Genomic DNA, 22,682 nt, shown 5'->3' on the forward strand with positions numbered 1-22,682 from the left:
TGATGTAATCGACCAATCAAATGCCTCTATTTATTAAAAAGGCGGTCAGCCAAGCAACAGCCTATGTAAAAAATATTTTTTAGTAAAACTTGAATGAGTGTGGCTGTTTTTCAGTATGAAGCATTTTTTTTAAATTTAAATTAACATTATGAAGGAAAATTATTTAATTTTTAAAGTTGTGATTTTATTTTTTTTCTTAAATATTTTTCATAATTCGGCAACAGAGATCAATGTAGTCAAAGTTATTCGTATTTGTGTATTTTGATCTCATATTTCGGCAATTTGTTGCTAAATTCACAATTTTACGTCTCAAATTAAAATAAAATTTATCCGTTCACCTCTTTCTGACATGAATATTTGCATTTAACTGATTTATTTAAAGCTTAAAAAAAGGGAAACCAAAATGTCTAGAGTTATAGGTACGCTTGCATGATCATAAAAAACTTGTGTGTTTGTTTCTATATGATTTCTAAATGTGTTTTTTACTTCAAAGCTGATTTTTATGCTCTCATACTTTTCAAAATTATGATGATAAACTTACATTTATTTGCATCTATACTTTTATTTAAAATGTGCCTATATTAGGTGGGATCAGAGAGGAATACTGATTCTTATGAAAACATGTGAAATATGCCATCTCCTAGTTTAATTGTTTCTTTAATAACATTTCTATACCATGAAAAAGAGAAGTTTTTATTTTTTAAAGGGGCCAATATATTATGATGCAAACTTTTTCTGGCCAGCTTACCCTTGTTTTAACTGCCATATTCTTTATGTATGACAGTTATCAAAAAGAAAATAGTCATTACTACTTGCATACTAATTAGTGTATATAACTACTTAATTTATTTTTGTTTTCAGATACATCACAATGGATAACCTTCTTCTCAAAAGCTGGCTTGCCAGCAAATGTTGCTGCAAATTATGCACTTATATTTTCGGATAATCGAATTCAATTGGACATGCTGTTAGATTTGTCCAAAGAATACCTGTATGATATGGGAATTAAAATTATGGGAGATGTTATAGCTATCCTACGATACGCTAAAGAGTTTCACACTCAGGTAAAACCATTTATTATGCAGTTACTAGTAGTTTTAATATCGCTCAGAGCATTAATTTAATAGTTCGGAGTAAAGAGTTATTAATTTTTCTGTAGCATTAATTTAGTTTTAAGCTGCATTAGAATTTCTTGCTGCTGATTTTGCAACTTTGAATGTTGAAGTAGCTATTCTTTATTCAATTTTAAAGGATTTTTTTTAATTATAACTGTTCAAGTTTTTAATTTTTACTGTACTTTATTTTAAAAGCATTATGATTATGAATTAACTAAATATTATATTTTCTTCACTGAAATCTACTAATTAAAATATTTAATTTATTTATGAAAATGTATGTAATTTATAATAAAATTAAACTTAACTAGATTAGTAACTTAACTGCTACATATCAGACTGTCTCAAATTGTATATTGAAAATTAATTTTCTACTAGGAATTTAGTGACTAATATGAATAAATATAACTTCAATTCCGAAATTTGCTAAAAAGCAGAACAATTTTATCCCTAACTTCTCTAAATTATTATTTTTTAAATGTCAAAAAATGTTTCATTTTTAAATTTCTATGAGTGATTATTTTAATTTGAAACTCATTCGTCATAATATCATATTAAAGCGTTTTAAATTAAAAATAAACACATGAAAATGGTCCAAAAAATTATCAGGAAACATTGATTTATGGTGGGTTTGTCACAATTCAAGAACATTAATAAGTCATTCGTTTTAAAATTTCAAAATTTAAGAAAAAGCATGTTGAAATTGCCGAAAAATATTGGCTTTAAAAATACATTTCAAAATGACTAAAGAAATTATCAAAAAATTTTATGGGTTTATGATGGACTTGTAACTATACAAGCACTACAAAAAGTGATTACTCTAATTCAAAACTTGAGTATTGTCAGAAATATGGTCGATTTGCTATTTAGAAGTGTCAGTATGTCATTGTTCTGATTCAAAACTCGTGTATGGTTAGATCATTTATGGAAATTTTAAAAAAATATATAAATATCCGAAAAAAAGATAAATAACTGCTGAAAAAATTATTGAAAAATGACGTGAGTAATTATAAATGTAATTTGTTGATAGATATATATGTAACAGAAGAAGAAAAACTTTCTCTGGGTCCTTTATTCATGATCAAATTTTTTGAAACTAAAAGGAATTTTAGGTTCACTAAGTAACTACAACTTTCACTTCCATGTTGCTAAAATTTATACATTAGTCTTCCATATTGTATAACAATGAACCAAAATTTTCAAACTTGTATGTTATAAATTGAGACATACTATTATTTTGCTTAAAATTTAGCATGTGTATTACTATAGTTAATATCATAAAAATGTTTTGTGTAATTAATTTTATAATTGAACATCACTTATTTTTCTTTTATACATATGTACTTTGTACATAATTTCATTGTCCTGTGCTACTTATGTAGAATTTCAGCTTTTTTTTACTTTTTGCCAATCTTATCTCCGTATAAATGCCAAGTATAACTATTGTTATTTAGTTTTTAAAAAGCTAATTATTTCATAAAATATGCTTATTGCTTTTTCATTTTGTATGTAATAGATCTTGTAAACAGCTGAAATAAGTTCTGAAAGCAATAAAAAAGAATATGTACGTTTCTGAAATTTCATCAGATATAGATTTCTTTGCAGTGCACTCTATTGGAATTTTTTTTTTTTCTGGTAAATTTTGGCTCTAAGCATTTCTTTGTTATTTTGAAATTCTTTAATCTGTGTTAAACAATTGAAATTCAAGTTCAACCTGCAATTGATATGATAATATCCTTATGATTTTAGACTAATACTGAATACATTTTTTCCTTAGTATACTTCTATAGTAGTTATACTGATGTATTTATTGAAGCTCAGAAAGTAAGATTTAAGAACAACTATAATATTTAGATATGTTTAGAAAAAAAAGACATGAAGATCATATTGAGAAGATAAAATTTATAAACCTAAAAAGTAGAAAAATGTTAAATTAAGTTATTGAAATTTATTAATTTTGTAAAGAAAAAATGTAAATTTTTTTAGTTATCTAAAGAAAGGATGTTTGGCGGATCTAAAATGGTGACTCCTAACAAAACAGCAGGTAAATATAGTTTCTTACTTTACTTCTGACATTTGTTTCTTACATTTATTTATCTCTGAGTTATTTTTATTTATCAGTTGCTGAAAGAATGGTCGGGCATTACACAAGGCGTTTTGCACCTGTTCAACCGCCTCCTATTCATTCTAGACTAAGTATTGCATTTTTTACTTCCATGTTAATTTATTTTTATTTTTTTGACTATTTTAATTTTCATTGCAAAATAAGTTAAAATCTTTTGAACTCAAAATGAAGTACTAATTTGTAAATTAATTAGTATAATATTGACTTCAAGGGTTCTCTTTTAAAGTGTGTTCTACTGAAAAAAAACACCTGATTTTGTGCCATAATTCACTACAAAGAAAAACAATGATGTGAATGAGCACAAACAAAACTCATTTCTATTCATTATAAAATGTATCATCATATATTCCGGTGTATTACTCCTCTTTTCAAATCCCTAAAATTGTATGAAAATTTAAAGGTTGAATTATACACTGGTAATAAAATCGGAGTTGATTGTGACCCATCAATCAGTTATAAACAAAGAGATTGATATGAATAACTGAATTTATGCCTTACAAAAACTGTTTTTAATATGCTATATGCGATTAATTTTGAAACTTCTCATATCACATTTTCTCCATATAATCTCCATATAATAATTTATTATATAATTCTCTATATAATAAAATCTCGTTTTCTCTATAAAGAGCAAAAACTGAAAGAAGATAACTTGACAAAATTTTGTAGTGTTAATAACTTTTTTTATATATTTTTAAGTTTTGAAAATTTTCAGGCTTAGATTTTTCAGCAGTCAACTTAACACCGATATACAGAAACTTTTCAAACGCCTAATCAAATATAGAGGGTCAACTTATACATCACTATATATGATAATGAGGTGAACCTGGTTTAGATACCAGCAATGGTTGGTTGATACGAATTCTGCACCTGACTCCTACCCCAGTGCGAACATAATGAATCCTCAGTGGTAGGCAGATAATGGGTTTGAATCCCCTTGCCGTCAGGCTAACCATGGGAGTTTTGGTGGTTTTTCTCTCCGTGTAACGCAAATGCAGGTTAGTTCCATCAAAAAGTCGCTCCTGATGGCAAATTTCTCCCAATATGTGATCCAAGAGTTCCATGTCTTCTGAATTAGGTTCAAAATTACAAGGCAAATCCAAAATTTGGTCGGCTGTTCAATGATGGTTATAAAATAAAATAGTATTAGAAGACTGCTCTGTAATAGATTCTACCTCATCCTCATCTGATGGGTCCCTCAAATAATCATCTTCACCGCCATCCCAAATATTTGAAATTTCCCTCTTTTTAAATAAATTTTGCCATAAGCTAGAAATTTTATTTTCTTTTTTTCAGCGGTTAACTTACACACCCAACATACCAGAGATTTACTATCTTGTTTTCAAAAATAGGATGTCGATTAATACACTGTAATATTTTGTAATTCAAATTAAGAGTAAATTAGCCTGATGTAATGAGCCAATTTTTGAATGTGTTCTCCTTCCATTTTCTAACCAAAAAATTTATATAGAAAAATTACATAACTTGCAGAAGAAATTTTATTGTTTTCAAAATTAATTTCAATGAACTTTTAAATCACATTGCAGTGATTCCACTTGCATGCTATTGTGTATCAGATACACTAAAAACTATTGATAGGATTCAAAGAAAGCAAAACTGCGTGATTCTAAAAAGGAATAAATGAAAAATATTGCTCAATAGATTTTTTAGACAAAAGATAGTAAAAAAAAAAAAAAAAACAATTTTAAAAAATGAGAATTAAATTTCTTTTTTATTAACTATATTTACTTATTTTATTAACATACTATTTATAACCATATTTACTTGTTTACTTATAAAATATAACTATATTTTTTATTAACCATGTATCTTTCAAGTATAGTTTCATATACAGTGTAGCCACTTTTCATCCAATATAGATCGGAATTTTTATTGCCGTATATTAAAAGCCATTCTATTAACAATATTAAAAAATCAGGACATCCCATTATTTATTATAAGTAGCTTATAGCCAAACTGCTGCCAAGGTAAAATTGCTGTTAGGGTTTTAGTGCTGTAGGCCAATTGTTTACAAAGTGAAGTGCATTTTCTATTATTTGTGAAGTTAACGTGTAATTAAAAAAAAATTGATTATTTTTTCTTACAGCCTATTATTTAGCATAATTTAAACGTTATACAATGTCTTTTCAATAGCACCTCCTCAGAAGCCAAATCTGATTAGTTTAAAGAGGAAAAATACCGAAGACACTGTAGTGAAGAAAGCCAGAAGAGTTCCTGCTGAAGAAGAAGGAGCTTATAAAATTAAAATGCCATCAGGAACCACTGCAAAAACTCGTCAGATCTTACAGCAACAACAAAAACTCCCCCTGGGTAATTAAGTTTAAAATTATGTATTATATGTATGAATATTTTATTTCTATTGAAATCGTGAGATAGTTTCTTAATAAGCATATAACATTTTCAAAAATTAATTAATATCCAATCACTTAAAATAAAATTTAACTCGATACAAATTTAACCCTTAATGAAAAGTATTCTTATTTGCTCGAGATGATATTTTTTTTTATTATTTGTTTTATCCTGTTCTAAATTCCTTGTGATCGGGGATTTCAAGGTGAATTTAATTTCATTTCAAATTGAATTACATTATAATAAAGCGTATTATTTTTCAAAAGAGTATCAAACGCAAAGTAATGTCTGTATACAAAGAAAAATTGCAGCTAATAAATCCTTTAATTAAATTTAGTCATATAAATAACCAAAGAAATTTTTTTTTTATTATAATATTTTTCAATTATTTTTATGGTCATCCCATAACTTAGGATTTGATTGTTAACAAAAACTTACAATTTCAAAAGGTCAATGGGAAAAATACAGATTGATAAAGAAAAAGAGAACTATTGGCTTAAAAAATTGAAATGCTTCCAAACTCTAACAAAGAAGAATGTAGAGTTTAGTTGAAAGTTTCATAAGAATTAAAATTTTCCATGCGCATCTATTTTCAATTAAAAGTGGGCAGGTGATTGTTAAAAAACTTTGTTTTCATAGAATTGAGCTTGCATCCAATCAGCATTCTCTGACACAGAAATAAAATGCCTAGAGGTGGAAAAATGATGTTTTCTAAAGGCTATTCCAATTTTAAGTAAATATATTTTTGACAATCTCCTTCCGCCCTTGTCCACAAAAATAAACAAATCACTAATCCCCTCCATCCTTACATAAGAAAATCCTCATTCCCTTCCCTTTGTTTATTGTTTTTAGGTACCAGTGCACCAGTCCAGGAGGTGCACTCAACATTCGGTGCAACCGCAAGGACCAGACTGCCCTTACCAGGCTTATCAGCGGCCACCTTAAGTCCCTTTCTTTTGAGGGTAGTATTAAAATCTACCCTAACTGCCCCAGGTGCCACAACATGCAGGCTTCCCCCCAACATATACTGGACTGTCTNTTCCGCCCTTGTCCACAAAAATAAACAAATCACTAATCCCCTCCATCCTTACATAAGAAAATCCTCACTCCCTTCCCTTTGTTTATTGTTTTTAAACAATGAGAAAGATATAGTAATATCAATAGTAAATGTCAAAGTTTAAAAACTTTGACATTTACTGTAACAATCTAATTTTAGAATGATGCTGAGTCAACCTTGCCCGGCCCGAGGGTCGAACCAGGGGCCTGTGGCACGACAGCACGAAGCGCTACCGCTCAGCCACCGGGCGTCATTCAGAAAAAAAAGAGGAAGAAAACAGACTTCTTTATCGGCTCGGTTAACAGAAACCTTGGTTAACCAAGGTTCTACTGTAATTGAAATTGAACGGCCCCATAATAGTAGCTCACACACTATAATTACGTAAAATATTACCTGTAGTTTTGAAACATTCTAGAACATGATGGTATTACTTGCTTTGTGTCAGACATAACAGTGGAACTAAACAAATAGTGAACCCCTTAAAGGACAACTAATACCAAAAGCCTCTTGGAATGCATTTCAAAGTGGACATATACACATTGCATTCTTTTGTAAAAAGTTTTTCTGAATTATTTTTATTTATAACTTGTAGTTTTTCATTTTTAACAATATTTACAGGATATTTTGAAATCGGTACCCAAAATTCTTGTTAAATTTTCATACATGTTTATTGTTGATGCAGTGTGTGAACCTAATAATTTTTTTCCATGTGTGTGCATGTGCACATAATTTTTTAAATAAAAAAATATCTGTAAGTTAAGTATTTATTAAACTATATTTTATGGGTACATATTTGTTTTTCTGATTCTGCCGTAATATTAACAACTTTGATTCATATCAGCTTTCATTATCTTTTTATATATTTTTAGGGGCTAAAAGATCTGTTTTCTCTCGTCTTGGTGACAGTGCTGTCAGCAGTTCTACAGATACTGCTAAAGTAATATAAATTTGTTTAAATTCATCATGATAACTATTTTAGTTTCTAAGTGCAAATGGTATTGTTTTTTTTTTCATTTCATTTTAAACGAATAATTTTAAATAATGTAATCAAAGTATATGAAACTGACATGTTGTATCAATATGTCTGTTTCTAGTTTCTATACTATAAATTATACTTAAAATAAATCTGTCAAAATAAAAAAGGCATAAACAGTAAAATGTGTATTAGTTTTGATTGTTTTTCTATTTACATACTCTGATTGTATCAGAATTTTTCACCATTTAATAATGTAGCTTTCAAAATTGGCAAATTAGTACCTCACATTATTGAATAAGAAAAAGAGGACAAGAGGAGAATACTTCACATTCTGCAAATTTTCTCTAATGCATAACACATAAAGATGCAATGTGAAAGAAAAATGTATATTTTTCTCTCATTTTATTTTCAATTACTACAGTGTTTCCCCAACTTATGACTTTCGTGTACCCTTTCTAAATTTTTCGTAACGCTTTGTACCACTAATAAAAAATTAATGTATTTTTTACTTTAAAAAATTCACAAAAGTTAAAAATCACAACTGGCTGTTGACACCACTAATTATTAACTGTTAACTCTGCAAAAAGTAGCCAATAGAAAAATACATAATGGTAAATATTCATGGCTAGCTTTGTTTTGAAATTTGTTTTTGAAATTTTCGTTTGTTGCAAGAACGCGTACCCCCTAAACTGTTCCCGTATCCCTAGGGGGTACGCCTACCACACTTTGGGAAACACTGAATTACTATATTGCTCACATCCTGTAAAGGTTCCATTGATGAACCTAATTTCTTTATAAATTAGTCCCTAAAAATGCATGATATTCTACTTACATACTTAATTTTTACTACAAGTTTATTAATTACAAATTTGTGTTCATTGTAACCTTTTAACCCTAAGTTGTGTAGTCTACACATCATCTGACATTTTAAGCTACATTAATTTTTTTAATTCTTGATTTCAAAGCATTTATAATTAAGTACTACTAATCTGTATCCAAATATTGCCAAGATCATATGTAAAGATAGGTATATCTGATTGCTTACATCTAAATTTTGAAGAGTATATGGTGTATTTCTTTCATTTGTTCTAAAAACAATGTTAATCTGTGGTAGTTTTTGCCATGATTAATAATTTCAGCCCTAAAAAATATTCATGTTTTACTTGATTAAAATTTAATTTTTTTAAAAATTTCTAGGTATTAAATGGAATTCATGAAATTTATAAATGTAATAATTTTTTTGTTAGAGTGCAGTTAAAACAAATGCATCGTCTGTTTTTGAACGTCTTGGACCTAATAAAATGAGCTCAGATGAAATCCCAACTTCTACAGTATTTAGTGATATTGATTTGCAAAAGAGGAATACTCCCCTTCCTTACAAAGGTGTCTTAAAAATGACTGTTGGTAAAAAACGAACAGTTGTTTCTACTTCACCAATGAAAGGTAAAGTTTTGTATATTGATATTCATTTGTATGAACAGAATTGTTTAACTAACGGAATTTTTTTTACTTTTTTATTTCTTTTCTTATGCTTAATAATTACACCAATATTAACTGTGTATTAAATATTGCATTTCTTAATCTGAACATTTGCTTTGTTTCACATGTATCTAAATTTTTTACTTTCTTAATATTTTAATTTTTGAAACTTGTTCGTCTTACCTAAACATCGTCTAGCAGTTTAATTTATTCTTAGTAATAATAATATTAAATATTATTGTAGTATTATTTAAATTTGTGAAAAGAAAAAAAACTTCTCTCTCTTTTGCGCTTAAGATTGTCAAATATGCTTGACTTGTCTTACAAAAAATTATTTATCTGTATGAAAATATTTATATTTTAATATCTTCAAGGTTATTATTTATTGTCATTAATATCAAGGTCATATATATAGTTGATTATAACTTACATTTTTTTATTATTACTGTATTAGTTATTATAATTATCACTGAATATAAGTGGGTTATCACTATAATATATCACTCTAAGAGTTTATATATCACTTTTAAACCTTTGAAAACTACTGAATGACTAATGATTGATCAATTCTTNTCTATTAGTTATTATAATTATCACTGAATATAAGTGGGTTATCACTATAATATATCACTCATAAGAGTTTATAAGAGTCACTTATAAGAGTTTATATATCACTTTTAAACCTTTGAAAACTACTGAATGACTAATGATTGATCAATTCTTGATGAAAGCTCAAATTGTTTTATTTATATGGCATATTTTTTTATATACATATTTTTAGTCAACTTTTTTTTTCTTAAATAATCTGTTGTAATCTGAATAATACTAACTTTTTAAAATCCAAATTTCTGTTAAATCAAGGATTAATGAATATGATAATAATATTCTAAGATTATTGTGATTGATAAGAAAAATCTATGATGACTGATCTACCTCTACCTCTAAAAATACTAATACCTCTTAAAAAATATGTAACATGTAATAAAAGTCTAATACCTCTTAAAAATGAGCCCTGGGCAACAGCCCCATATGCCCCTGCCTTAGTCAGGCTCTGTCTGTCGTTATATATTTCTGTACTCTTTTCTGTACAGTTCTTTGGTTTCGGAAGTTGTAAAGATGACTCAATCACCGTACAATGGACAAATCTCTAATTTCTTAACTAAGTTTGCTAAAAAAAAACTAAGTTTAAGGATATCAAAGACTTTAAAAATATAAAAATTGAATGAAGAGTTTCCCTAAAGGAGACTCTTAAAGTGTTTCTGCCTTAACAACTGGGTAACAAGCTGCATTACACCAGGAGGAGATTACTTCAAAGCATATTAAATTCGTTATGTAATTCTTTTTCATATTTTTGTTAGTTATTAGATCAGTCCTAAAAGTTAATAATAGCTCGTTGTATTGCATTTCAGAACTTTGGATTATTTATATTACTAGTTTCAGTTAATAGCTTTTAGGCTATCTGTTAATGATTTATTTTCTCATTATATATGTTGAATCATGTGTATTATGTAATAAATATTTAATTTGTTTTATGTTTCTTATAACACAGTTGTTGATATCTTGTATCTCTTTCAGGAAATGTACGTGCCAGAACTGTCATAAAGCCTCGCCAAGAGAAACTTCCGAACATCAATATCACTAAAACTATTCGAATAAACCAAATAAATTCAATTCTTGCTACCAGAAAGGAATCAGCTCAAACTTTAAAAAGGCTTGGAGCAGGATCAAAGTCTCAGGGTCTTTTTGGTAATTTACATTATTTCTTATGTTATTTTTTTCTCTGAACATGTATATATTAACTTAATATTTTTGATTCGTAGTGATGAATAATTAAGCAAAAATTAATGATATAGTGAAGTTATTAACTTCATATTATTAATTTGTAGTGATGAATAATTTAGCAAAAATTAATTATATACAGTGTAACGTCCCATATCCAGACGTCCCTTTCCCGGAAGGGTCGATTTCCTGGACACTTTTTAACAATCAAAATAAACAAACATCTCTCCATCTTCCCCTTTCCTTAAAAAAAAAAAAAGGTCTTTTGACACATTTTCTCTTTTTCTAGCTTGCACTGAACCTCTGATTTATGCATCGAACCCATAAATCACCAGAAAGGGGAAGTGAAGATCTACCAAGACCATTGAGTGACCGTTAGTGACGCTCCTCCCTTGGAATGTAGGAAAAAGAGGGAGATTTGTTTTCAAAAGACCGCAACTGAGTCCCCTCCCCCCCTCCTTTCCCATGCAGGTGGCTAGTAAAAGAGGCATTTCCTGGAACCTTTTTATTGAAAGAAGAAATACTGTGGAAACGGGGTAAGCGTTAAGGTGGAGGGGGAGTCAAAATGGAAAATTTGAATAGGTCTAAAAGGATACACGTCCTTGAGAAACAAAACATTCGTTCTTCCCCATACCATGTAATATTTAGGAGGCGGGGGGAGAGGGGGTAACGTTCTTTCTTTAGCAGATTCTTTTAGTCATAGAAGAAAAAATAAAGAGAATCTGATCAGCGTGCCCCGCCTTTATGCTTGATTGATAGCCAATGATTGGAGAGAAAACAATAATTTGTTACTTCCCCACCCTCAACTTAAATGATCTCCTCTTTACACTTATTTTCTTTCATAAATAAGGAGGAAATGAATTTTTCTCCTCCTCCTACCCACCTTAATGAATGACGGGAATTTCCCTTTCTTGCTTGAATCATTCTAGTTAAAAATGACGGATTATTATTTTCATATGTCAATATTTTTTCGTTTTCTATATTTTAAGCAATTTTTTATTCTAATATTAAAACATTATTCCCTTTAAAAATAATGTTTATTTATTTTTTGTTTCTTAGATATAGATCATTTAAAGCTTTGTTCCAGAATGACATNTTTTAAGGAATAATTTTTTTTTTTTAATATTTCATATTTTATTGATTAGATATTCTAACATTAAAACATTATTCCCTTTAAAAATAATGTTTATTTATTTTTTGTTTCTTAGATTTAGATCATTTAAAGCTTTGTTCCAGAATGACATGAATTTCCCCTTCCTGCTTGAATCGTTCTAGTTCAAAATGGCGGATTAATATTTTCGTAACCTTTAATTTTTTTTCGTTTTCCATATTTTCAGCAATAATATTTTTTTTCTAATATTTTATATTTTATTGATTAGATATTCTAATGCTGAAACATTATTCCCCTTGAAAATAATGTTTATTTATTTTTTGCTTCTTAGATTCAGATCATTTATTAAATCATTTTAAGCTTTGTTTACCTTGGGGGGTCAATTATACGGAAAAATCTATTATACGAACTTCTGGAAGTCCCACCGATTCCGGATGCGCGACTTTACACTGTAGTGTAGTTATTAATTTCATAAGTTTATATAAGTTATTTATTGTTGTTGTTGTTTCTAATGTAACTTGCCACACTAGCAAGCCTGCTTGGTGAAACCAAGCAAATTTAAGGCAGAGGGTGCGTTTGTTTTTCAGTGACGCAATCTATGGCCAAGAAATCGTCTTCAGCCACACACACGTCATATCCGTTTATAGGGCGGACCCATTCATTCATCCACAGATTGTAATTTTTGACCTGGATCAAAGCACGATCGATCTTCAATACAGTACCCCCAGAGCTATTGATTTGTTATGGAAGCATGGAGGACTTTGCGACTCCACAGATTTAATGTGCATCAGTCACGGGGAGTCTTCGTCTGGCGTGTTTCGAACCCACAAACTCTCGGGCATGTGCCCGGCACCCTACTGAATGGAAGTAAAAAATTTTAAAAAGAATTATCCTGCATGGCTTAAAAGGTGAATGAAGAATTTTTTATCATCTGAACTATTACGGCAAGAGTTGAAAGTGATATCTAATCTAATCTAATACGGATCCTAGAAAGGTTAGAAAACATTTTTAAAGAAATTTTAGGAAGGTAAGATCTTTTGTTAGTCTATTGTGCAAAATGGCTAACAAATAGAATTGAATATACTTGCTATTGTAGTGAAGAAGCAAATTTATGACAGATTCAAAAAAAAGAAAGAAAAAAAAATCAAAAGACGCTGGAGTTCCAATTAGTACATTGTCAACAATTCTTAAGAATAAAAGTAATATAGCAGTATTTTTTGCTTTGATGCTTTAAAAAAAATTATCTTCAAAGTTAATGTCCAAGAGCACATTTGAAGCCAATTGTCCATTTAGAAAGGGCAATAAATAAAATACCATCCATTTCAAGTAAAGAAACATTAATGGAATCTTTTTATTAAAGAATTATTTCTTGTACATGCTGTTTTTTATGGGTTACTTTTTTTAAAAAAAAAGTATGTAAAAAAGTTCTTTATTCTGCTATTGGCAACAAGTAATTTTTGATAACTCAAGTATGGATTTTTAAAATTAAATGACAATGAAGTGTTAGTAGCAAATTTGTCAAAAAACTATTGAAGCAACTGTTTTTTTTTAAATTCTTTTACTGAATTATGAAAAATTTGTACACTGCCTTTCAAAGAATGGCATGGTTTTGTTAAAATTAGTCCAATATTAGTCATGAGTAAATATTTTTGTAAATTATGATGCTCATTCTTATTAAAACAAAGAGTTGAATTAGTGTAAATGTAATAAAAAAGTTTCAATTTATTCTGTATTTCTTGCACATTGGTAATTTTTTTCAGCAAATATGTGTATATGAATGATAATCTTGGTACTTTTACCTGTCAGATTTTCATGAAATTATATTCCTAAATTAAACTCTCATCACCAAACATGTTTTTATGAGTAACGTCAAATAATTTTATTTAAAATAGGTGGAGCTATATCTCATAGACTTGGTGTAAAAGGCAGGTTAGGAGGTCAAGTTTCCAATTCAAATGCTCGAAACAAGATATTACTTTCAAAAGTCAAGCTACCAAAAAAAGGCTCCTCTAATGTTTTCGACAGGTTAGGAAGGTAAAAAGAGTTCCTTACTTATCCTATGTTTCTTCAACAGTATCTATTTCTTGTTGATTCGTTTTATTTAAATTTGCTATTATTCTTTTGTTAGTTTTCTATATCTCAAATTAAGTCAAATATTCATTTCCATCCAAACATCTCAGTGTATGTAATTTTCAAACCATCAAACTTTATCACAGCTTTTCTTGGCATTATTCATGTTCATAATATAGACAGGGTGTGTAGCATTTTTAAAAAGTGCTTATTTTCAATTTTCTATTTTTAAAAGCCCTTAAATGTGCTTTTTTCATTGGGTGTTTTTAAAAATTGCTTAATTTTCCCTTTTTCAAATTGAGATTTTTTCTTTACTATGTTGATTTTCGCTACGAACTATGCAAAAAAAAAACAGTTCACATTGTTCTATTCAACTTTTTCACAATTAATTCAACTCCAATCTATTTCGGCGTACCGTCGGTCCGTAGTGTATGAACTGACAAAACAATACCTGACAAACAATACCAAAAAGTCAAAAACAATACCAAAAGTTTTTTTTGACATGACGGTTAAAACAAGATAAAACCGTCAATTGTCAAAAACTTTTCAACCCTGCCTAATTAGGATATTTTTTAAAGTGCTTAAAAATATTTTTTGAGTGCTTAAAAGGTGCTTATTTTTTGTTTAATAATTTGGCTACGCACCCTGATAGATTTTCGCTGTATCAGAAATACCTAAAATTCCAAGATAATTTTAAATGCCTTATCATTAAAATCTTGTTGATTTGATCAAGTAACTGTTTTTGCTTTTGCACATATCCTTATAAATCAAACAATATCTACTCTCTTCTGTGAAGCTTCGATAATAGGAATATTTATCTTAAAAAGTTCCAGTTTATGTGTTTTTAGTGCTTTAACTATAAATTATAGTTTTAACTAAACTATGTGTGCCTATCATTGTTAACTAATCTTATAACAGGTAATGCTTATTTCATTATATTTTTGGCCAAATGATTTGTTCTTGTATGTCATTTCTTATAAATAATTTCTCTAAAATCTATTGTTGGTATTATTAAAATGGAAAAAACTGAATAAAAATTTTTAGGCTTTTAAGAATTTCCTCGAAATTGTATGCATGTTATGCACTCTCTAGAGGTTTTAAAATTATTCCTAAAAACGCTTTTACAGAATAACCTAGGTTGGATTTTTATTAAAGTTGCTTCTCATCATTCTTAATTAGCTTAACTCATAACTTAGAATAGTTTGCCTCTGAGAATTATCAAGCCTGTATTCATAGCCTATATCCATAATGTCAAATACAGAGAGAGAAAAAACTTTTTTTTGGGAACATTTTTCTTTTTTATTATTTGGTACTAAAATGCCCACAATAAAAAATTGGGAGTTATGAGTTTTGATAACTACTCAAACATTCTGCTATATGATTTATTCTTTTTACTTGGTCAAGAACTCAGACATAAAAATAAAAGTTTTTTATTCTCTAAATAAAATACATCAAATTTATTGTATAAAAAAATTTCTTATTGGCAACTATTTTAATTTGTGTACTTTATTGTAAATATATCACAGAATGCTTAATTGATTTTGATCTTTCCATCTAATTTTTATAAGTAGTTTTAAAGATTGATTAAAAAGATAAATTACACACATTATTTAATCAAAATATAATTTTTAAACTGTAGTCGCAATAAATCCTTTTTAAATCTCTTTCTTAGGTAGTTTATCTGGAATGTACAAATTTACACTGGATTTTATTTTTACTGTACAAGAGACGATATAGCATCTTTTTCATTGCATCTGCAATATGGAAAGTTGCAACAAGGCTGAAGCCATGGTTTCCAGATAGTATTCGAGAAACTGAACTGGCTTGGCACATATTCAACTTCTCTCTCATGTTTTAACTTTGCTTTTTCCGCATTTGATAGAATTTTATAGTAATTCTGATTTATTTCTGATGAGTTTTTCTCCGATGGGTCATCTGTGATGTCATACAACAGTGGATTTTGGTGATGAACAACATGATCTCCAAAGCAATGGCACACATATTGACATCGTTCAGTTCCAGGAATAAATTTCGGTGTAGTCCAGTGTATTTTCCATACTTTTTGTTCTGTAAGAAAACATTGTTTAATAAAAAATGTCCCATTTATATTTGGATGTGATTTCTTTATGTAGAAGTGTTTGTTTGATTTTCTCAACTTTGCCGTATGTTCAACTTTATTGTATTTTTTTACTGGATAAATTGTTATTGAAATTTTTATTTAGTTTAATGGAATTGTAATAAAATTTTTTATTTATAACAGCAATTTAAGGGGGGAAAACATTTAGTGACACTTAACATCCTATTTAAATTTTAAAACTTTATTTTTTTATGTCTAAACGGTTTCCTAAAGTACAATATGAATAAAACAAAATTGAAACATGCAAAATAGAATGAGAAAAAATAAGAACAAGCTAGGAAGAAATATGTTATGTAATACAGACGAAGCTTGGCCCATGCTTCCCACATATTTCGCTTTCCCTTATGTGTTGTCTTTTAACGGTACAATCACCAACGCTATTCTTCTTAGATGGTTAAAAATACCCATTTAGATAGGCCCTGGTATCTGCTAGTTTTAAAAACTTTTGTTCAGAAATTGTACCGACATTTTGGAAATATATTAAAGTTCTTCGGTTTGAGCAGAAAAACTACTCCTGGTGATAATGAAGCAGAAAATGAGGCTTTGTTTCATGTTTAAAAAAAAAAATGTCTCAAACATCACGTATGCTGTTTATGCATCAGTTGATAAAAATTTAAAAACTTCTGGAGTTGTAGGTTGGATGAATAGTTGCAAAAACTGAAGAAGTGCTAAATAATATCAATGAAGATGGCAAAACAGATCAAACCCAATGCAAACTATTTATTGGTACTGTTAGTAACTAAGACTTGTTAACTCTTATTTATTTACACTGAAACCATGTTATATAATTTTAATGATTTTGAAAGACCTATGTTGTAACTAAGAACAATAAAAAAAAATTACCTTCTTGTTGAATATAAGTTGCAGCATGAATAGTTTGCCCACAGTAATGGAAGAGAAATTTGTGTGGAGTCTTAGTAACTCTGTCTGTTAACATAGGAACCAAAGATTTTCCATCTATCAAACGATCTTTAGGTGGAGATATGTCTGCCAATTCTAAAATAGTGGGGAAAATATCCATTTGTGATGTTGTAGAACTTATTTCTCCAGTTCTAATAGCACCTGGCCAAGAAATGATACCGGGAACTCTAATTCCACCTTCCATGCCACCCATCATTTTGCCACCTAAAAGTTGAAAGTCCAAAGATTTTTCCTTTAAATAAATAAAGATTAGTGACGAAAATAATTAGAGGCCTCATTGAATGAAAATGATTAACCCACATCTTATTAAAAAAAAATCACTCACCATATGTTAATAATTATATCTAATAAATAACACAACTTTAACAGTTAGGAATAATTTTAACTGTTAAAGTTTTGTTCATTTCTGGCCAGTGTTTTCTATGTTGATTATAATAATGCAGAAAAATGTCAGAATGAAAAAAATCCAGTTGATTTATAAAAATTAAAAAATATTTTTTTCGCCATATTTGAAAAGTTAGTTTAACACCACAATGTTTTTAAGCTCATAAAAATTGAGAATTAATAATTGAATTTAAGATAAAAATTCTCACCAAATTGCTTATTTGCTAAAATTAATAACCTTTATTTTAAATATTTGTATATTTTATAGTCTAGTCAATTATTTTCAACAATATATATAAGCATTTTGATTTCAGATGTTCAATTTTTGTTTTGTTTTTTTCCTTTTAGATGAAAGAATTTATTCAAAGTTACATAATGTGGCTGGCATCTAAACTGTGAACGAATGTTCACCTAAATGTTTATTGACTAATAATTGCAGGTGTTTATAAAAATATGAAATTTTTCCTTCTTCCCTGATCAATAAACATCTCTTGCAAACTTTAAATGATAAATGTAAAAAAGTATAACTACCAGTTTTTGAAAGCCAGACAGTTATATTGTTCAAAGTGTATCAAATCCTTACCTCTAAGAACACCATTATAACCTCCTTCTCTCTGCCCATCTCTCCCTATTTCTTCAATATGTCCTCCATTGTCAGATGAAAAATAAATGAAAGTGTTATTCAGCATATTATATCTTTCTAAATCAAGAACTATTTCACCGACAGCCCAATCCAGCTCCTCAATGTTGTCACCATATCGTCCATGCTTACTCTTCCCTGCAAACTCATTTGAACAGAATAAAGCAGTATGAACATGAACAAATGGCACGTAAAGAAAAAAAGGATTTTCTTCTTCAGATTGCTTTTCCAGAAAACTTCTCACTTCCCTTACAAAACGCTGAGTCAGTCCTTGTAACTGAACTGGTTGTTCTATCACATTTAAGTTCTGCATTAAAATACCATTCAAAGTTTTCAGGTTCAATAAAAATGTGACAACTAATGCTGGAGTTATCGTGAACAGTAGCAGGATAAAGATTGAAAAATTTTTGTGTTTTTTAAAAAGGAATATGAATAAAGTGAATCCAGAAATAGGAACGAGTGATATATAGGAATAAAAATTAGGTACATAAGCTGTGATGACACTTTCACCATCATTCCCCAAATCTTTAAAATTGGACAATGGTAAACCATAAAAGTAATCAAAGCCATGGTTTAGTGGATGGTGACAGCCATCTCCCTTTTTTATACAATCATTTCCCAGGTGCCATTTACCTGAAATGATAACAAAATCAGTATTCCTTACATAATTCTAAAGAAATACCAAAATTTAGTATGAATATATTAAATGTCATACCAAATGTGAATTTATATCTAAGATGTTATAATAAAAATGCTTAGAACAAATCATTTTTGAAGTGTGCACTATCATTTGTTCAGTTACTGAAGACTATCGAGTGTAGTCAGTTTATTAATCATTACCTGTAAATTTCAAATGAGCTCATTATCATTAGTTCACCTAGAGAGGGTTAATAACTAATTTAAGAAAGAAAAAAAAAAGATTGATATTTACAGAATATAATTTACTACTTGTAACGAAATTGCTTATTGTTTTACATTAAATACTCAACAGAATGAATTTTATAACTAGTAGCTTGAATAAATTTTTATAATAACTTACAAATCTAGAAAATGTTCTAGAACTAGAATATATTTTTCTAAAATATATATTTATTTGTATGTTGCGGATAATTTAAATTTCAGGTTGTGACACTTTAATTTTCAGAACCACTTGTGAAATAGTTAAAATTTTAATAATACTTTTAAAATATTCCACAAACTCTTATTGAAAGCAACAAATTACTGTGTTAATATGGATGCCTCATTCTCAACCCTATTACCATGGACTTCTCCATACAGATTTTCTTTGCAAACTTTAGAGTTATGTGAGCATGTTTTTCTCCAAAGTTATCATCAAAAGCTGTGGTAGCTCAGGGGATAGAAAATTCACCTTCCAATGAGGTAACCCAGGTTCGAATCCCAATGGTGCCTGGTTGATAGGAATTCTGCTTCCAGCTCACACCAACCACAATATAGACGAAAAATATGTAGGTCATAGGATCATGGGTCAGACAAACTGTGGGAGGTTTTTGTGGTTTTACCGTCCATGTAACACAAATGCGAGATATTTCTATTAAAAAGTGGTTTACAATTACTAGTCTGTCCCAATACTCGATCCAGGAGTTCTCTTGTATTTAGGGCTGGGTTCAAAATTACAAGGCTACCGAGTTGAAAATTGGTAGTCGCAAATTCAGAATTGAGTCGGCTGTTCAACGCCAGTTATGAAGTAAATAAAAAGTCAACTTCACTGTATGGGTGCTATTGATATGTCTCAGTATGCCATGAGGGAAAATAACTTACTCCCTGAGGTTGAGGAAAAGGAAATTAAGTTTTATTATGTCAAAGAATAAATCTTTTTTTCCCCTTCCTATTGAACCTATTAAGTCTTTATCTAATTCCAAATTAACTCTCTAGATAGTTATGGAATTAAACAAAGCAGTATTTGGACATTTAAAATGAAAATATTTTTTTATTTTATTCTACCAATAATAGCTGTATTGTATTCTTTTTTCTTCAATGCTTTGGCAATGGTGATTTCATTCTCTGGAAGTCCTCCACTAGCTGCAATAAAGAAGAAAACTTTGTTCCTGTCAGTACTCTCCATTCCTAAAATAAAAAATTACATTAGAAAGTGAACCTCACTGTTAGAGCAGTTAAAAGTTGTTTTATATAATTAACAAAATTATTTCATTTCATTAGAAAATTGCAATGAAAATATTGTATATCTTTGTTAGGAAATAGGAAATGAAAGTGTTTTTCTTCTTTTGAACTTGTTAGAAAACTTAGAAGCAATTTTATGTTCATAACAAATTTACTTAATTCTGTAACTGTCAAGTACAATTCTAGTTATGAAGAGGACCTGTTTGCTTTATTGCTCAAGTATTGCAGGCATAGATATGTCATTTTTGTTAGATAGGTGGACCATGTCCTCCAAGTCAGTATCATTTATATGTATACAACAATTTTTTCTAATTCTTAATAAAATAAAATTCACTATTTAAAATTCAAATCAATGAAATAAACTACTTCAAGGATGGTCAAGTGCATTTATAATATGTCTCAGGTCCACCCAGGTCTATAACTAGTCACTGTAATGTGTTAAGTAGTTTTAATATAGGTTTCTGAATTTATTTTTTGAGAGGAGAGAATAAAAATTATATCTGCAATACAGTTACTATAGTTCTCTAACTTACATAAAAAATTGAAACTATTTTTCTATGAAGAAACAGCACTCAACAGGTATGTTTTGAGCAATTTTCAAAGGGTTAAAAGATACAAATAAAATTTATCGATGAAATTATTCTTTATAAAAATTTAAAAAAATTAAAAACTGGAGACAGATTGAGTACCAATATTTTAAACCCTGATCTAATTCTTAACAATTTAAAATCAGATTGACAAAGTTAAAATCTGTCATGGACTTAACATTCTGATGTCTTTAATGAAAAGGCAGTAATCAAATTCTGCTTTTATTATTGCTTTTTTTATTAGATTCCTATTATTGATTTTATGGTATTACAACACAGTTAAATGATTGGGGATATCTGCATCTAATATCCATATTGTAGTCATTTGATTTTATGTACTAACTATGTACCAAAGGATGTTTATACTTGTAAATATTGTAAAAAATTCATATACTATACTTCTTTTCACTATATAAATATATGTATAATAGTGTCATGCCCAGGAGTCGTTACAATTTATATCCTTTGAGTTGTTTTAGTTAGTAGTCTGTTTTAGTTTCTGGGAATATTTCAGCATTGTGATGTATACCACATTAATCGCCAGGCTTTGGCTATTTCTGAACTATGACCTGCAAGTAACTAAATATAAATTTTTTTTAAAAAACACCATAGAAGGGGACAGATTTGCAAAGTATAACTTATAGCCACCTCAGGGTAAACTTTTACATGCTTTTTTGCAAAAATTTGCAAGATTATAATACATTTGGTGTTTTGGCGAATTAAGTTATCATGACCGTTCACAATGCGGAAATATTCTCTTTTCGCATGCAACTACCATGTTTGGGGAAGATTTCCAAATTGTGATATGCAGTAGAATAAAGCGATCAGAGCGAAACTAACGAGTAACAAAAAAGAAGGAAAAAAAACATCACAGAAGGTGACCAACTAGAAGGGTATAACTTGTATCCACCCCCAGGCAAATCTCTAATTTTTATTAAAGAAAATTTGCAAGTTTAAAATCCATTTAACGCCTCGGCGATTGCAGTTGGCATGATATATTACGATACGGAAACATCCACAAAAAAAAAATAATGTTTTCAGGCTGGCACCTGTTTCTCAAAATCTGTTTTATCTCGAAACTAACGGACTGCTTTTATATCTTTGGATAGCAGCATTCTAATCATATTTTAAGTCAATTTCTTTTGCGTAGCTTTGTGCTACTCACCAGATCGAATAGGATATCTTCCGGTAAGAAGGGCCGCTCTGCTAGGAGTACAGACAGCAGCAGCAGTTAAATGGTGAGTTAATTTTAAACCATTTTCCGACAATTTATCAATATTTGGTGTTTTAATTGTATGATTTCCAAAGCAACCAACATCACCGTATCCTAAATCATCTGCAAGAAATATAACAAAATTTGGCAAACTCTTAGCTGCAGTTGCTAGCCTAAATAAAAAGTAAAAGCTTGTAAGTATCACTTGTGTCTTCATTTTTAAGTAATTGTAAAAATTAATTCTACTTATTTGCAAATATTTCCTTATTACAAAAAATAAACATTTTTCATAAAGATAAGCTACATAGAAATAAAGTATATTTCAAAAATTTCTGAGCAGACAAAGTTCTTGTTTATTTATTTATAGCTTAATGCTTTTTTTATTAGTTTTCAACGGTCTACTTTTGTACTATCAAAGCTTGTTCTTGAAAGCTTTTTTTTAGGAAACTTCCGGTCAGCTGACGCTGAGAAAGTCAAGAAGAAGAGCGTCAGAAAAACATTTACCACTGCTGACCTGCATAAATCATGTGAATAAAGTGCCAGGTATTTGACTTAAACAACGAATTTTGATTTTTAAAT

At 29.0% G+C, this 22,682-nt stretch overlaps 2 protein-coding genes across 3 annotated transcripts; one reads left to right on the plus strand and one right to left on the minus strand.

Moving 5' to 3' along the window:
• The first annotated feature begins 60 nt into the window (after positions 1-60).
• LOC107438292 (uncharacterized protein C19orf47) lies at positions 61-16,188 on the plus strand. 2 transcript variants are annotated; one of them, XM_016050533.3, is made up of 10 exons: positions 61-419; positions 862-1,064; positions 3,102-3,159; positions 3,237-3,311; positions 5,395-5,571; positions 7,537-7,604; positions 8,891-9,086; positions 10,698-10,868; positions 13,905-14,046; positions 15,755-16,188. In XM_016050533.3, exons 1-10 carry the CDS (start codon positions 404-406, stop codon positions 15,756-15,758), a joined length of 1,110 nt encoding a protein of 369 aa, XP_015906019.1. In that variant the 5' UTR covers positions 61-403; the 3' UTR covers positions 15,759-16,188. The 2 variants fall into 2 exon arrangements, with proteins under 2 accessions (XP_015906019.1, XP_071041248.1); XM_071185147.1 differs by lacking the exon at positions 3,237-3,311 and having other exon boundaries at positions 259-419.
• On the minus strand, positions 15,497-22,505 carry LOC107438283 (steryl-sulfatase). Its single transcript, XM_016050521.3, has 5 exons — positions 22,056-22,505; positions 20,127-20,249; positions 18,108-18,797; positions 17,063-17,344; positions 15,497-16,149 (listed from the first exon to the last, which is right to left on the minus strand). Exons 1-5 carry the CDS (start codon positions 22,318-22,320, stop codon positions 15,797-15,799), a joined length of 1,713 nt encoding a protein of 570 aa, XP_015906007.2. The 5' UTR covers positions 22,321-22,505; the 3' UTR covers positions 15,497-15,796.
• Between the last annotated feature and the right edge of the window lie 177 nt (positions 22,506-22,682).

The sequence above is a fragment of the Parasteatoda tepidariorum genome, chromosome 9 (assembly GCF_043381705.1).
Source record: "Parasteatoda tepidariorum isolate YZ-2023 chromosome 9, CAS_Ptep_4.0, whole genome shotgun sequence".
Lineage (NCBI taxonomy): Eukaryota > Metazoa > Arthropoda > Arachnida > Araneae > Theridiidae > Parasteatoda > Parasteatoda tepidariorum.

Excerpts from the sequence above, each read along its gene's own strand:
- LOC107438292 (XM_016050533.3), top strand. Across the intron at positions 1,065-3,101 it reads CTAAAGAGTTTCACACTCAG|TTATCTAAAGAAAGGATGTT; the intron begins GTAAAACCATTT and ends AAATTTTTTTAG. Across the intron at positions 7,605-8,890 it reads GTTCTACAGATACTGCTAAA|AGTGCAGTTAAAACAAATGC; the intron begins GTAATATAAATT and ends TTTTTTTGTTAG.
- LOC107438283 (XM_016050521.3), bottom strand. The coding sequence starts at position 22,320 with ATGAAGACACAAGTGATACTTACAAGCTTTTACTTTTTATTTAGGCTA. Across the intron at positions 20,250-22,055 it reads AAGATATCCTATTCGATCTG|GAATGGAGAGTACTGACAGG; the intron begins GTGAGTAGCACA and ends TTTTTATTTTAG. Across the intron at positions 17,345-18,107 it reads TTATAATGGTGTTCTTAGAG|GTGGCAAAATGATGGGTGGC; the intron begins GTAAGGATTTGA and ends TTCAACTTTTAG.